General features: G+C 41.4%; 2 protein-coding genes across 3 annotated transcripts in view; both read left to right on the forward strand.

Annotated features, from left to right (window-relative positions):
- The window catches only part of ELOVL7 (ELOVL fatty acid elongase 7), a 101,146-nt gene extending 86,292 nt beyond the window's left edge, over nucleotides 1-14,854 (forward strand). For both annotated transcript variants that reach the window (XM_042452217.1, XM_042452216.1), the window contains 5 exons: nucleotides 753-833; nucleotides 1,695-1,751; nucleotides 4,444-4,549; nucleotides 11,754-11,890; nucleotides 14,125-14,854. In XM_042452217.1, the coding sequence (XP_042308151.1) occupies nucleotides 753-833; nucleotides 1,695-1,751; nucleotides 4,444-4,549; nucleotides 11,754-11,890; nucleotides 14,125-14,346 (603 nt within the window). In that variant the 3' untranslated portion in view covers nucleotides 14,347-14,854. The remainder of the gene's footprint in view (nucleotides 1-752; nucleotides 834-1,694; nucleotides 1,752-4,443; nucleotides 4,550-11,753; nucleotides 11,891-14,124) is intronic.
- Nucleotides 14,855-16,974: 2,120 nt separating this feature from the next.
- DEPDC1B (DEP domain containing 1B) overlaps nucleotides 16,975-17,353 on the forward strand; it is a 45,980-nt gene continuing 45,601 nt past the window's right edge. The window contains exon 1 of the mRNA XM_042455309.1: nucleotides 16,975-17,087. Within this exon, the coding sequence (XP_042311243.1) occupies nucleotides 17,040-17,087 (48 nt within the window). The 5' untranslated portion in view covers nucleotides 16,975-17,039. The remainder of the gene's footprint in view (nucleotides 17,088-17,353) is intronic.

Raw genomic sequence — 17,353 nt, forward strand, 5'->3', positions numbered from 1 at the left:
AAAGACCTAATTCTAATGTTGCAAGGAAGCTGTAGTGGCAGCATGACTGAGTTGTCTTCTCTTCCCTCATCAGCCCTTGACGTTCCTTGTCAGCCATGTCTGAAGGGTTTCTTAACCCTCTATACCAGTTCTAGGGCTGCATGGATCAATTGTAGTAGGCCCAAGAGACAGCCTCCTCTTTATTCCTTTGATCAAGAGTTCTTAACCTAAAGTGGATGGATGGGCATCTATGAATTGGGTGCAAAATGATGTTTTCGTTGACTTTCACCGGTTACTTAAATTTCTCCCATAACACTGAATTTTAATAATTTTTTTCCAGTGTTAATTGTAATTTTTTAAATTCTGGACAAGCCTATGTGGAGGAAATTGGTTTCCAATGCACTAAAGTGTATGTAACATTGTGCATATATACATTTCTGTTTCTTTCTCTGAGGAAGTTGTCTGTAGCTTTCATACGATTCAATCAATCAGTAGTTTATTTGGTCACTGACCAGTATAAAATATAATAAAAATATAAATACTGAGATAATAGTATGACCAAAACAGTACAATTATTGGAACAAAAGTCAGAAGGGCAAAATCCAATCAAAGTTTTCATATGATTCTCACAGGGGTGCATCACCCAGGATCCATGGCTGCTGGAGAAAGTGTGACTAATGACTAACTGTAGACCCTTCTTGCTCTGATGTGTGTACTTATGTAAACTTGATTTCTTTTTAAATCATTCACCTCACTCATCTTTCTTCTTGCAGTTTCTCATGTCTGGCTGGGCTACAGGCTATTCATTTCGTTGTGATATAGTTGATTACTCCCGGTCACCAATGGCTCTTCGAGTAAGTAATGCAGTGAATTTGTTGTGGTACATTAAACTCCAGCAATGTGTGTGGAAATTCTACCATACTAGCTACTCCACGAGTAAGCCCTCAAATGGCTCCATGCCTCCACCCGACAAAATGGGAAGGGGAACCTTTTATTTCCAAATGGCTGATAGCAGCACCCAAGCCTTGTGGTGTGTGTGTGTGTGTTGCTATTGGTCATTACATCACGCTGTAGGGCTCCTTCCTGTTTTTTATAGGCCTCTGTAGGGACTAACAGCTTACTGTTAGTGTTTACAGACCTATGAAAGGGAAAGATAGGTAGAAAACAGCTGAAAACATGGCAAAGTAGTTAGTAGCACTGTTCCAAACCTTGTCACAGTGCTGTTGGCCATTTTAGGGAGAAACAGAGCCTCCAAAGGCATGATGATTTAACCTTCCAGGGTCCCACCATAGTAACTCAGGCCTTCACTGAAAAGTGTATGTGTGTTGTATATTATATGTATAAATGGACATTTGACTATGAACATCTGAACTATGACAAGCATGGATGTCACTCTAGAGACCCTTTACATAAATGGACAAAAGCTTTGATTTTCTGTTACACCACAAGTTATATTGTATACTCAGGAATTGTTTTTTTAAAAGCTGCTTGTGAAACATTGTGCAGCTGTTTAGAAAGCAAATATAACCCCCCCTTTTCCATTTCCTTTTGGGTGCTTTGCATATTGTATTTCATCCAGTCTAGTGATAGGCTTTTAAGCTCTTCTGCAGGTACTGCAGCTTGGAAGTCTTCATGAGGTTTAACAAAATTGAGGGTTTTTTCCCCCTTTGAAATGTTTATATTTTATTTTGAATTAATATTTGTGTTCTCTGCAGATGGTCCGTGCCTGCTGGCTGTATTATTTTTCCAAATTTATTGAATTGCTAGACACAGTAAGTATCAATAGAATTAAATTTAACAGAATTAAATATGAAAAATAATATAGAAGAACAAACACAATAGTATAGTTCATACCTTTCTCTCTTCCCCACACCCTCTGTGTGCTTGTGTGTGTGTGTGTGTGTGTGTGTGTGTATGTGAATGTGAATGTGTATGTATGTGTGTCTACACATAAACACATACATTCTTCATCTGAAAATAAAGGTTGTATTAAATTCACATGGTGTTACCTGTTGGAGAACTCCGGATGCTTTTACTTTAATATTTTCTTTTTCTCATTGACAACATCAGTGTAACATGTAAGTGATAAGATTTGCCTACTAATTATATATGTGTGTTGTTTGCCTTTGAGTCATTTCCAACTTATGGTATCATAGGGCTTTCTTGGCAAGTTTCTTAAGAGGGGGTTTGTCTATGCCTTCCTCTGAGGCTGAGAGAATGTGACTTGCCCAAGGTCACCCAGTGGGTTTTCATGGCTGAACAGGGATTTGAACCATGCTTGCTAGAGTCACAGTCCAATGCTCAAACCACCACACCAATTATTTATAGAGATAATCATATGTACTTATTTGATCTTTAAGCTTTTCTTAGATCTAATGGATGATTAATCTTTACTGGTGAAATCCAGCAGCCTCTGTCAGTATTCGCTTCCCTTTTCTATCAGAATGGATTCCTTTTCCCAATTCCAGGTCCCATGTGCCCACAGAATATGCTCCAGACAGCTGGAGACCCATGTGAGCAGATTTGAGGGTGGCAAGGTGGGGAAGAGAAAGGTGAAGCTCCTTTAAAAAGAGAAGTCCATTCACATGATGTTGGGTGTAGCCTTGAGAAATCATCAAGGTGTTTAATGAATCAGTGCGTACTTTGTAACATTAAACCTAACTTTTTCCTTCAAAATGTATGCCCATAATAAATGAGGAGTGGCCAGGAAGAACAAGATTACAGGCCTGCCTTCTGGGAAAAGCATGTGAATATTTACACCTCTCTTTAATAAGCTGCAAGTGATTATGTGGAAGAAAAAAAGCTTTGATAATTTGTACTCTTTTTCTTGGCTGGTTTGGTAGTGTGTAGGAAAAAATGGATACTCTATGGACACTCAATTCTGAAATGTTATTTGCATCATAAAATGTTGTTTTTCTGTTGGGTTGAAATCTACTAAAAGGAGCTTAAAATGTGGAGGTAATTCCACATTAATGATAAAGGAATGGGAAGGCTATTTTCTGGATCAATACCTCTCAATTTATAGTGGAATAATTTGGAGTAATTTGAGAGCCAGCATGGTGTGGTGGTTTGAGCACTGGACGACTACTCTGGGGCCAGGGTTTGACTCCCCATTTAGCCCTGGAAACCCACTGGGTGACCTTGAGCTAGTCATACTCCCTCAGCCTCAAAGGAAGGCAAGGGCTGTCCCTACTCTGAAAAAGTCTGCCAAGAAAACTCCTTGGCAGGTTTTCCTTAAGGTCACCATAAGTCAGAAATGACTTGAAGGCACACAACAACAGTTTGGGGCCTAGTTTAACTGTCAGAGATTATTAAGCAGGAATGTCAAACCTGTGGGTAGTCACTGGAGCACCAGATCCTGTAGTGTTGTTTTAGCCAAGCAGGTGTAATCTTGATTGATGGTTGAAGAGAAAACCACTGTTGCGCCTTGAAACTTTCTAAAGGAAGAGCACGTATAGGTTGCTGGTGAGGAACATGTGACTCTTCAGATATTGCTGGACTGCGGCTTGGGCGTCCTAGCTGACCTCACCAGGTTAGTGAGGAATCATGGAAATTGTACTCCAGTAACATCTGAAAGATCCTCAATCCATCAATTTATCCTCAGTCCCATCAACTAAATCTAATGCAGGATCAGGATATCCTGCAGTTTGTTTTTGGCTGCACCTGCACTGCAGAAATAATCCAGTTTGACACCACTTTAACTGACATGGCTCAATGCTGCCAAATTCTGGGAATTGTAGTTTTTTGTGACACTAGAGCTCTGTGACAGGGAAGGCTAAATGTCTCAGAAAACTACAATTCCCAGAATTCCATAGCATTGAGCCATGGCAGTTAAAGTGGTATCAAACTGGATTATTTCTGCAATGTGAATGCAGCTTTTGTAGTTTTAAATCAGATCTTTTATTGGTGACCTGTTGCTGGGGGAAAACGTGTATTTATTTATTTATTTTGGTAAGTCTGCCAATATTTCCTAAAAGCAAACCATGATTTAACCATTTTTATATAAGAAACACCATTTTACTACACCATTATATTTAATGGAACTTGAGGATCGACAGATTTTGATATCGATGGGAGCAGGGGGTGCTGGACTCAAACCCCAGCGGATATCAAAGGCTCACTGTATATTCCTCTACCTTTATAAAGCTCTAAGGTCCACATGGGATTTTCTGTGTCTGAGACCCTGGATTACTGTTGCCAGTTAAAAAATAATAATTTTTTGTTACATAAACATAATACATCTTGATCTAAAGCAGTTTTCCTGTGTTATTGTCTAATGAATGTGACTTGTGAATATCTCCTTGTGGAAGTTCATGTGGGTTTTATAGACTCTTAATAGCACATTGCGAGGTCTGTCTTTTTCATAAAATAAAGCTATAATGAGCTCTTCATTACATTATATTGCACCATTCATTCTTGTTTGTACAGCATGACTGGCAGTAAGATCTATTTCAATTATTGTAGGTCTTCTTTGTTCTCCGGAAGAAGAATGCTCAAGTTACATTCCTTCATGTCTTTCATCACTCAATTATGCCCTGGACCTGGTGGTTTGGAGTCAAATTTGCTCCAGGTATTCAGCTGTTTATGGGGGCAAACTTCTTTTTGTATTCTTTCTATGCATGTATGCTAACTATTCTACAAAGTCCTATCTACAAAAATTTCACCAGGAAGATTTCTCACAGCACCTTTGTCTTTGTCTTGATAAAGGAAGGATACATTAAATAAATAAAAAATAAAACTTTTATTTATATCCCACTTTTTGTAATACAACAATCAAAGTGGCTTACAACATTAAAACATTCTGAATACAATACAATTATATTACAATTCCCCTCCCCCTTTAAAAAGGATTAAACAAATTACAATTAAAATTGATTTAAAATAACAGTTAAAAACAAATCAATGGTGCACAAATGGTAGGATGGTAGGTAGTAGATGGGATTAATCCTTCTGTGGCTGAGGACCTTATTCAGGAAAAGTCTGCCAGAAGAGATATGTCTTGGTGGCTTTTTAAAAACTGTCTTAAATTGGTAATTTGATGGATCTCATCCGGCAGGCCGTTCCATAAGCTGGGAGTGGTAAAAAATGCATTTTTATTGCCAATTTTTCTTTTAGTGTCAATTTTTCTTTTAAAAAATGCAAATAATATAAGTAACAACATTATTAAACCTCATTCATTTTGACTGTATCCTTTAAAAACATTGGGAATAGTTGTAAGTTTCATTTCTCTCCCTTTTTAATGTTGCAGCTAGGGCAAGTATCTGTTGTAGGTATAATTGTATAGTGGTGTCTGGATTCTGATTTTCAAGCAGAATATTATGTAAAATTTGTATTTTCACTGGCCTGAAACCAGTAGTAGCACTCTTGTTTGGCTTTTTAAAATTCTAATGCTAATAACCATTTCTTAATAGACCTTAATAGATTAGAAAGTTGGGCCAAAGCTAACAAAGTGAATTTCAACACGTAGAAATGTAAGGTACTGCACTTAGGGCAGAAAAATGGAACGAACAGATATAGGATGGGTGACATCTGGCTGAACAAGAGGCTACATGTGAAAAAGATCTGGGAGTCCAAGTAGACCACAAGTTGAACATGAGTCAACAGTGCGATTCGGCAGCCAACAAGGCCAATGCGATTTTAGGCTGCATCAAGTATAGTGTTTAGATCAAGGGAAGTAATAGTGCCACTCTACTCAGCTCTGGTCAGGCCCCACCTGGAATATTGTGTCCAGTTCTGGGCACCACAATTCAAAAAGGATGTTGAGAAACTGGAGCATGTCCAAAGGAGGGCGACCAAAATGGTGAAGGGTCTGGAAACCTTGCCCTATGAGCCTTAGGGAGCTGGGGATGTTTAGCCTGGAGAAAAGAAGGTTAAGAGGTGATATGATAGCTCTGTTTAAATATTTGAAGGGATGTCATATTGAGGAGGGAGCAAGCTTGTTTTCTGCTGCTCCAGAGACTAGGACCCGGAGCAAAGGATGCAAGCTCCAGGAAAAGAGATTCCACTTCAGCATTAGGAGGAACTTCCTGACAGTAAGGAAGTTTGACAGTGTTTGATAGTGGAACAAACATCCTTGGAGTGTAGTGGAGTCTCCTTCCTTAGAGGTCTTTAAACAGAGGCTGGATGGCCATCTGTCGGGGATGCTTTGATTTAGATTTCCTGCATGGCAGGGGGTTGGACTGGATGGCTCTTGTGGTCTTTTCCAACTCTATGTTTTTATAATTCTGTTAGTCCAAATGTTTGTTGTGATTCACTGCTGAAGTTCCTGATAGATTTGCAGTAGGCAGAAGTGGAAGACTTTTGAAGTTAGATGGCCTTGTTTTAATTAGCCTTCTGAAGCTTATTGCTTAATGTAGTTTTTACTGTTTTTTTAAAATTGGATTTTTTTTTAAATCTATGCTTGGCTAATATTTTCATTAGGCTAATCAGAAAAGCAGAAACATGAGTACAAGCTTTCAGGATATCCAGGTCCTTTCAGCAAACAGACTGTGACTATGAGGATGAAAACATATCTATATGATGTCTTCACATGGAACACATTTTTTATGCCCTTTGCCTGGCCCAATGAAAGCATTATGGAATTTGGAATTTTTCAAATGGCTTGCACAACTAACTTTGCTTTTGGGGGCAACTTTAGCATTCTCTTGCGATTTCAAACTTCTTCTCTCTTTAAAAGAGCAAAGTTCAAGAATTTTTAAGGTAGAAGCAAATGCAAATAACTGTTCACCTGGGCCAACTCAATTCAAAAGTTAAACTTAATTATTAATTAATATCATACAGTCAGGACTGTAGAAAGTAATTTTACAGGAGTGAGTCTTTCACTGGAAGAAATGTATTGTTTTTCTCCCTAGCTTTGGTAGGCTTCAGACAAAACATGGTGAGCACTTGCTGATAAGCGTTTGGTCAAGGAGAGAACTGAAAAATAGACCATGCAATCTGTTTAGTGCTACATAATCAACCCAGAATTCTGAAATGACGGCATGGGATACCATTTCCTTTTATTTTTCTTCACTGTGTTATTCCTCTGAAGTAAGAAATTGCTTGTGAGAGTTGATGCCAAAATGTGCTCTGAGGAGTGAGTGGGTGTGTAGATGGCAACCTATGATCACACATGGAATTGGGATGGAGTAGGAGGAAAGACTGTGAGACCCAGTTGCTGTGTAAGCAGGATTTTCTACTTGAGCAATATGGATAACCGGTTAGACTAGCTCCATTCAATTCTTCAAGCACATTTGCTTATCATATTGCGTGGGACTTGATTTTTGTCTTAATTTAGATTGTGATACTGGTCTCTGATTTTTTAAAAAATATTTAATTAAAATTTGTTCTGCATGTTGAGTGAGGAAAAGCTAAATTCCTGATACTGAATTTTGGGTGTGCTGAATTTAGCTTTTGATATGCTGTAAGGCCAAGTCAAGCAATTATTTCAGAAGACATGAAGCTTTCAAGTCCTCAAGTCCAATAAATTTACAGTGTAGTTTTACGGGGTTATCCAAACATTCTGCTGTTGTGCCACACCCACAGTTTCACCATAGTGGAACATACAGTCTCTGCTGCACAAATTATTGGTCTCAAAAGTGGGCTCTGCAACAATGGAAGTGTCCTCTAATTATACTGTTGTCATTAAATAATGGTTATGTGGCAACTCACTCTGATCTAGTTGTACTTCTGTAATATAGAGCATGCCTGAAGCTTGGTCAGTTATCCAATAAGTACTTAACTTGGATTCATGTCAACTCTGGACATATAGAATTCTAAGTTTTATTGCTATTTTTCTGACACCTTTGCAGGTTTTTAGTTTCATATCTAAATGTATGAAACTATTCCCCCTCGAAAAATATAAAAACCAGAAATAAATGTATTATTTAGTTCAGTGATGGTGAACCTTTTAGAGACCGAGTTCCCAAACTCGGTGGTGTTCTCGCACTGGGTGTCACTCGGTCCTGGGGGCACGGGACTTCCAGGGGGTGGCAGACTTCCGGGGGCGAGACTTGAGAGGGGCGGGACTTCTGGGGAGAAAAACCCAAGGCACACTCTCTCAGCCTCAGGCTAGCAATAGCAACCCACCCTCTGACGAAACTTGCCAAAACGTCTCCATGATAGTTTCACCTTACATCTCCTCTGTGTGTGTGTGTGTGTGTGTGTGTGTGTGTGTGTGTGTAAGTGGTATGCTCTGGGTAACGTAATTAGTGGTAGCGATCTGCAATCCCATTTCATAATGCATTCTCCACTGACTGCATTGCCTAGAGTACATTGCAAAATGGGAGTGAGGATCACTACCACTGACTGCATTTCCATACACACACAAAAAAGGACCTGCATTCTTAGGCTTCCCTCTCTACTGCACCGGGGTTTTATCCTTGGCCATGTGCCCTCAGAGATGGCTTTGCATGCCAGAGAGAGCACACATACCATAGGCTCGCCACCACAGATCTAGTTAAATATCAACAGTATAGCCACATTTGGACAATCATTTATTGGTGCAATATACCAAGATATGAATGAACTTTCTGCTTCTGTGTATAGCCCATTGAACATACAGAAGCACAATGCTTGATCAATCAAATCATCAAGCCTTTAATTAGCCATACTTTCTGTGTTCACATAAACCAGAAAGTTAGATGCTTGCAAGTTCAGTTGTTTGAGCTGTGAAGGGACTACTTGCAAACATAAAAGGCTTGTTTACATCTCTGTTTATTAAGCCGAGAAGTGATAGTCTAAACTTAATGACTGCACCAAGTTAACTTTTTTCCTTTCACTGATAATGCCAATCTATCCGGGCATGCATGTGCACATATTTTATAATTATTTATATGCCCTTCTTTATCTTTAGATATAAGGGAAGTGTACAATTAAATCACCTAATTTAAATTGTGTCCGGAAATGAGAAGTGCTGAGTGCTTTGAAATTTCTGACTCCAAAGGTTAGCATAAACAAGGTTGGGCAACAGTTAGATCTGGGTTTAATTTGACTTGAACATGAGTTGCCAGTGGGGAGAGACTGGAAACTAAAGAATTATTTAAAAACAGAATGCCAAAAATGTAAGTGGTCTGAAAATCAATATAAATAAGCTTGAACCTATTCGAAGTCCTATGTCAAAATGTTCAAAAAAAAAAGTAAGGTGTTCACAATTGAAGTAATATCAGAATGACAATACTCTAAAAACAGGGAGAGACCTGCCAAATCTTGATAAAGATTTATAGTGTCTGAAAATGTATACATTATATTGATTACCCACAGTTCAATATGCACAGTTGTGGTCACTGGACTTCAGATATAATTCCTAATCTAGCCCTTTGTACTATCCTTCCCTTCTCTCCCATAATTATCCTCCTCCCAGTCCCAGCTGTTTTTGTTTTGTTTTGTTTGTATTATGCACACAAATGGGGGTTATCGTATTAGACTAGGACTCAGGAAACCCCAGTTCAAGTATTCTTTAGGCTATGAAATTCAATGGGTAACCTTGGGCAAATCACTGTCTCTCAGACTTATTGGTGTTGAGGGTTATTGTGAAGACAAATTGCTTCCTTTATCCCCTTGGATGATTAGTACAGTACAATAACTGCTGCTGCTGCTTCTCCTTCTTTCGGTAAAGTTTCAGAGGCCTCCTCCAGATCTGCCTAAAGAAGCATGAGTTCTTGTAATATACAGTAGCTCCTTCGTTTTTTCTGGTTATTGTTGCCTCTGGTTCCAATCATTGCATTATTTTGAGTGATTTCACAGATCTGGCCAAGCCCTCTTCCAAAGCTTTGGAGTTTTTACTGAAGGGTTGTTTGCTGAGGTAATTGTATGGCTTGAAGGACAAATCTCCTCTGGTTTTTAAAAACAGCATTATAGTGTAAAAATGCAGTTTTACACTATAGTGCTCTATAACTGTAATGATTTTTTGAAAATAGAAAGAAGGACAAAAGAAAAGGAGCCATTTTGTTCCACTTTGTCTTGGAATTAAAAAGAAAGCCAGTCAAGGGTGGGAATAGCCAGAAAATACTCTTGAGACATTCAAATGTACACAGTACAGTCTATATCATGTGACAGCAATCATAGAGCATCTAGAGCAGGGGTCTGCAACCCCCGGCCCCCAGGCCGGATCCAGTCCGGCGAGGCCTTGGGACCGGCCCCAGCCTGGTCCTGCTGTCGATTGTCACCGGTGCGGGGCAATCGGTAGCAGGACCTCTCGCATGGGGCCTTTGGCCTCTCGCGCGAGCAGCCATGGGAGGGAAGGAAGGGGGCAGGGGTCCTCCTCCTTCCTTCCCGCGGCTGCCAGACAGCTGCGGGGAGGGAAGGAAGGGGGCGGGGTCCTCCTCCAATGGGGCTCCCCCCTCCAACAGGGCTCCAGCGGCTGCAGCGGGCCTCCAGGAGGCCGGTTGCGGTCGCCGGGGCTCTCCAACAGGGCTCCAGCGGCCGCCCTTCCCTTCGGCTGAAGGGAAGAGCCAAAGGGAAGGGCCTGGGACGGGTGCCCAAGCCCTTCCCTTCGTCCTCCCTCCCCTTTGGCCGAAAAGGCCCCTTGGAGCCCTTTCGGCCAAAGGGAAGAGCCGAAGGGAAGGGCCTGGGACGGGTGCCCAAGCCCTTCCCTTCGTCCTCCCTCCCTTTCGGCTGAAAGGGCCTCTTGGAGCCCGTTCGGCCAAAGGAAAGAGCCTGGGACGGATGCCCAAGCCCTTCCCTTCGGCCTCCCTTCCCTTTGGCCACCCTTCCCTTCGGCCAAAAGGGCCCCTTGGAGTCCGTTCGGCCGAAGGAAGGGACCGAGGAGGAGAGAGCAGGCACATGCCTCCTACTCCTCCCCGCGGGGCTTCAGCAGACCTGAGGTGTCCTTCGGAGGACACCTCAGGCCTGGCAAAGCCCCGAGGAAAGGGACAGGGGCTGCGCCTGTGGCTCCTGCCCCTCACAGGCCCTTACTGGTCCCCAGCTGTCTCCGAGAGGCAGCTGGGGGCCAAGGAAGGGCAGGAGGAGTAGGCACGTGCCTGTCACCCGCTCTCCCAATCCCCCCCCCCCCCCCCGGAGGGGGGGAATCTCCGCCCCCCCCGGCATGCGGCTCCGCCCCCAGAGGGTGGAAGCTCCACCCCCGGCACGTGGCTCCACCCCGGAGGGTGGAAGCTCCCCCATGGCTTCGGCCCCCCAGTTGTCTGAGGGACAGCAACCCGGCCCCCGGCTCAAAAAGTTTGCCTGCCCCTGATCTAGAGTAAGCATGGTGCAGAGGCTTGAGTGTTGGACTATGATACTGGAGGCCAGGGTTCAAATCCCTGCTGAACCATGAAAACCCATTGGGTGACCTTTGGCAGATCATACTCTCCAACCTTAGAGGGAGGCAAGGGCAACTACCCACAACAGATCTTGCCCCATGCTATATTAATTTTAGGGTCACCATAATCCAGAATGACTTGAAGGCACACAACAACAACAATAGAGCATCTGTCATATAGAGAGGTATTTCAGTTAATGGCAGCCATGCTACTGAGATTACATAACAAAATAAGTTTGAAGTTACCTGAGGTAGCTTCAAGTTAGAATGTTCTAGTGCAGTCAGTGCATGCGGAGTCAAAGCATTGAGATGTTCTGATCAGTAGGGACCCTAGTGACCCCACCACTCCTTCATGCTTCCCTGTTCCCTTCTGATCTTACCTATAGTCCTTACAACAGATAGTGTGTGCATGTGTGTTGACTTTAAGATATAATGGATCAACACAGTTGTCTGCATTTTTGGATAGAGCATGGCTATGGCAATTTAATAATTGCATGCATGATATAGACTTGATTTTGTTTCCTTTCCCTTCCTGTAGGTGGCTTAGGAACCTTTCACGGTATGTTAAACTGCATTGTGCACATCATCATGTACACCTACTATGGACTTTGTTCACTGGGACCAGCCTATCATAAGTACTTGTGGTGGAAAAAGCATATGACAACCATACAACTGGTGAGTAACTTTCAGAAACGACATTTGGAAAAGTATATTTATATGAAATTTGAGTGTGTCTCAATTCTACATGTGGTAAGTGTGCATGCTATAAAAGGCTGTAAACACAATAAACCAAAACTTTGGAAATAATTAGTTACAAATAATTATTTATTAATAATTAACTCCTTTTCCTAATAAAAGCACAAACTTAGTTACATATTATGCTAATTGAATGAATGATGATGCCACTGTTTGCAGGGGCTATTTTTACAATGAAGGTAACATTAAATGGTGGAGGAAAAATACCACTTGTTCAAGTGCTGGCTTGCGCCCTATTTTGAATGTTGAAGTGATAACAAGGGTAGGAAGTATGGCTTGCATCACAGGCCAGTAATATACAAACTTGAAGTATTCAGACATTTTTCATTTCAGACAGGAAAGAGTTACTTAAAAAAAACCATTGCTGTAACTTATGAACTTTTAGGACATCCCCCAGAATAGTAACTATAAACAATAACTTTTTAAATGTAATTTCCCACATTCTTACTATATTCTTACTGTCTTGCCCACTCACCACTGTCATTTAAGTAATGTGTGTAGCGGTCTGAAGACAGTAGCATCACTGGAGTGGGCAGGGGATTCATAGCGCATCGGGTAACATCTTAGGCAGGGCACCTCTATCCTCTGCCCATTCTGGCCACTGGTGAGGGTGGGATGCTGCCATTGCTTGGTACCCCCTTCTGGGTCTGGCAGGGCTGCTGGCCAAGCTGGGAAAGGGAGACGAGGGCAGCAGGAGAAGAGCTGCACCCCTCCAGCCTCCCCATACCCCAGCCCACCTGTGGCCATACAGACTGCCTTGGCCTCCATTCGTTTCTCATCCTTTTCTCACCCAGCTAGCAGCCCCATCAGACACAGAAGGGGCTGCCCAGTGGCAGCAGCACCCTACCGCTGGGTAGGCTGGCTGGATGTGAAAGGGAGGAGAAGGGAATGGAAGGCAAGGTGGAAATACTTCTCCCAGTATTTATGTGCTGGAAAACTGCAGCTATTCTTTCCTTTCCAGCACAGGGAAAGAAGAAATGTATGAATGGGCTTTCTCAGTTGCCCATGTGTGATACTGCTTCTGCATAGGGATTTCAGTAATGGTACAGAATGGCCCTGCCTTCATAATTTTACTACAAGTGACACAAGTTCTTAAGGGATTTAGAACTTAAATCTGACTCTTAAAAATATTTCTACACATGAAAACTAAACAGTTTGTTTTCTGTTCGGGACATTATTTGTGTCCCTTCAAGTACTTAACACATTGTCTTGTAGTTTGAGAAATATTTCCCTCTTTAATTCATTTAACTTTTGGGGGAAAGGCATTGGTGTGAATATTTTGAGCCCCCCCCTCTGTGTGTGTGTGTGTGTGTGTGTGTGTGTGTGTGTGTGTGAGAATTTCAGTATTTAGGAATGCAAATTAAGTACAGTGGGCCAGGCACATAGCCAGGATTTTGTGAAGGGGGGCTTGGGCGCGGTGGCACGCGCATGCCATGGGCATGTGTGCCATTCATTGTGTTCCAGCGCAGCTTCAGCTATTTTTAATATAAATTAATGGAAGAGGGGGTCTGGAACCCCCCCTCCCCCCTTGGCTACATCACTGAGTGGGCTCTGGCATCTGCTGGGGTTTGGTTTCAGGACCCCCCCCCCCCCTGCCCCCCCCCCCCCCCCCATAGATAGCAAACTCTGTGAATGCTCAAGTCCCATTAAATACAATGTCATACTTATATAAAATAGCAAAACCAAGGTTTGCTTTTTGGAATTTTTATAATTTTGGATATTTTCAAGCTGTGGATGCTTGAATGTGTAGATAAAAAAATCTGTGGATACAGAAGGCCTGTTGTAAAATGAATAGTTTGAATACCGCTTTCTGAATTGCATGCATGTATATCTTATTGTCAATGATAAATGGCTTTAGTTTCACAGAACTACCTTTATATTTGCTGTATTATTAAAGAAATGGCTTCTCCTCTACTCCTGGGGGGTTGGGAACAGAATAATTCTTGAATTTTATTGTATTTTCTATGTATTTTATTGCTGTAACCCACCCGGATTCCTTGTGATTGGGCGGGCTATAAATAAATCTGTTGTTGTTGTTGTTGTTATTATTATTATTATTATTATTATTATTATTAATCATCCTGTCCTACCAACCCCACCCCCACCCTATGCCTAAAATATATATATATATAATGATTTCTCTTCTGTTCTAGATCCAGTTCATTTTGGTTACCGTCCATATAGAACAAATCTACTTCATGGAGAATTGCCCGTATCAGTATCCAATCTTCATGTTCATCATCTGGCTATATGGGTTTTTGTTTTTAATCCTGTTTCTACATTTTTGGTACCATGCTTACACTAAAGGTCAAAGACCACCGAAGCATATGAAAAATGGCGTGCACAACGGCATCAGCAAAAACAAAGCCGAATGAAGCACTGTGCTACAAACACAAATGAATGTTTTGACTTGCACTACTTGACAATCAAGACATTTAGGAGCACAACACACTGGACATTTTTATATGGCTTTACAAAATAAACAAACAAAAAGCCCTTGTATTTTTATTATAAATTATTTGGAATTTAATCTTAATGTTGGAGGGAAAGTAAACCTACTGATTAATATCCAGTGGCTTGCAGTTTTCGCCAATAATGTACATATTATAAGAATATTTTTCTCTATGTATCATTGGAATGAATACTTGGTGGCATTTTTACAGATGCACTCAGATATTCATAGAGGAAATGAAGTGTGCCTGATAAGTATACAAAAATACTTTGAGCACTGATGGATACATTTATTTTAACAGGCACTGCAAGTTATTATGCCTGTAAGCTACTTTTAACTGAAATGGAATACAATTTCATAAAAGATTTATGGTCTGTAAACCTCATTGTTAATACATCTACTGTAAACATTAATGTGTTTTATACAAACTGTACCATATTAAAGATTGTGATTCTTAAGTCTGAAAAATTATTTGGTGGAATTTTAAGGTGCTGTAGTGTGAACTACTGTAGTATTATTCTCCTATTGTTGTTGAGACTATCTAAGCTTTCATCCTCATGCACACATCTGATCATAAGCCTCATCAAATCTTTTAGCTTAAGCATCTGATGAAATGAACTCAAGTCCTCCAAAACATATGCTGTAATAAATTTGTTAGCTATTCGGGCAGGGGTGGCAAATTTCAGGAGAAAAGACTGACATTATTATTATTATTATTATTATTATTATTATTATTATTGATGTTATTTTCTTATATCCCACCTTTCTCCCAATATAGGCACTCAATATATTCCACATGAATTTGCAATAGCAGTATAAAATATATATTAGATACTGGGGAAAGGAATTACATTTGGCCCTCCACTTTTGTGGCTTTGACCATTTGCGGTTAAGATTAATATGTCCTCTCTAGGAATCTCTTGAGTCCTCCAATGCAGTACTGCTAGAAGCTGACCATAGAGTTGTGCTGAAGAATCTAGAAGTTCTTACAGAAAACACTGTTCTAGGCATTTGTAGGTCCTCCAGCATAATTCTGTGATTAATGTCTGGCAGATGTTGACCATAGAGTTGCACTGGAGGATCTGGAGATTTCTAGAGGTGTTCTCTTAGGTAAAAAGGATAGGTTTTTTTATTTGTGGTTTTTCCACATTCACAGGGGTCCTGTGCCCCTAACCCCAGCAAATGTGGACAGCGATTGCTGTATAAGTGTGACCTTGGGGAAGTCACATTCTCTCAGCCTCAGGGAGAGGCAATGGCAAACCTCCTTGGAACAGATTTTGACAATAAAAGCCCATGATAGGCTTGCCTTAGGGTCGCCATAAATCGGAAACAACATGAAAGCGCACCACACACAAGCTATCTGTATACTAGCCAGGATGCAGGGCCAGATTAAGAGGCCCCAAGCACTTAAAAAGAGGTTAGTGACCTCATATACTGTATGTCTAATAAAAAATATAAGCAGTAATAAACTGTAAAATAAAATTTTACGAATTATATTTGTAAATAAAATTTTAGAAATTTTATTTGTAAATTTTACAAATTTGGAGGATTCCTCCCGTTCGTTTTGCGTTCACTTGCACCATTTGCAGTTTTGCACCAGAAGGTCCATGATAAAACTGGCAATGGAAAATTCCTGTGGTGCTTCCCTTCCCTTGATACCCTGAGCAGCTGCTTATTTTGCTTAAGGGTTAATCCAGCCCTGCCATCCTGGTTTCAGCGTTGGACTAGGACACTGGGAGAGCAGGGTTCGAGTCCTGACTCTGCCATATAAACCCACTGGGTGACCTTGGGCAAGTCACACTCTCTCAGCCTCAGAGGAAGGCAAAGGCAAACCGTCCTCTGAACAAACCTTGCAAAACAGAAACTCATCAGTCTCAAAATGTAGGTCATTCCAGAAAAAAAAAATAGGGGACAGGACCAAATAAAAGCTAAAAACACTCACATAATAATAAATTAATGCATCTCGTGCTCAAAATGGAGGACATGTTTGACATACCTCCTTGACAGGTTGAAATGTAGGACATATCCTGGAAAAAGTGACCCTCTGAGGTTGAGAGAGTGTGACTTTCCCAAGGACACCAAAGGGGTTCCCATGGTTTTCAGAGCCCACAAATTAATTTTTTGGTATGTTTTTAACGTTAATTTTATACTGTTCATTGGATGATTTTAACTGTTTTTTAAAAAATTGCTGCATACGTTTTTTAAAAAAATTGTTTTTATTTTGTGAGCCGCCTTGGGTCTCTTTCTCGGGAGAAAGGCGGCACAAAAATGAAATTAATAACAACAAAAGAGTCAAGGAAGGAAACCGTCAAACCTCTACAAACCAGCCGGCTAGTATGTAAATTAAGCAATGACGTCGCCCGCGGGAGAACCAATCAGCTCCTAATCTAGAAAGAGGCAGGGGGCAGCGCCAGGGCACGGCTTCTGTGTGTGTCTTGAGAGGAAGGCTTTGGGAGGTCGCTCCTCCAGGGAGTCGCGTCCAATCGGCTGCTTCCAGGGTGCCACGTGATCTCAGTTTCAACCAATCAGCCATCGCGGAGCTCCAATTCAAATGCTAGCAGAGTCTGCTGGTTTCCCTGGAAACGGACCCAGGAGTGTTTTAATTTCGTGCCCATAATGGAAGCGAGGCTGGTGGGGCCAGGGCCATACAGAGCCACCCGCCTGGTAAGTCCTTCCCGGGGCTCAAGCCTCTCCTGCGGGTCTTGGAAGTCCCTTAGGGAATCAATGGGGAATGTTTGCCCATAGGGAACTCATACTTGCCAATAGGGAATCATTGGGGAATATTTGCCCATAGAGGACCCATACTTGTCCATAGGGAATCATTGGGGAATGTTTCCCTATAGAGAATCATTGGGGAATGTTTCCCTATAGAGAATCATTGGGGAATGTTTGCCCACAGAGAATCATTGGGGAATGTTTGCCCATAGGGA

The sequence above is a fragment of the Sceloporus undulatus genome, chromosome 2 (assembly GCF_019175285.1).
Source record: "Sceloporus undulatus isolate JIND9_A2432 ecotype Alabama chromosome 2, SceUnd_v1.1, whole genome shotgun sequence".
Taxonomy (NCBI): domain Eukaryota; kingdom Metazoa; phylum Chordata; class Lepidosauria; order Squamata; family Phrynosomatidae; genus Sceloporus; species Sceloporus undulatus.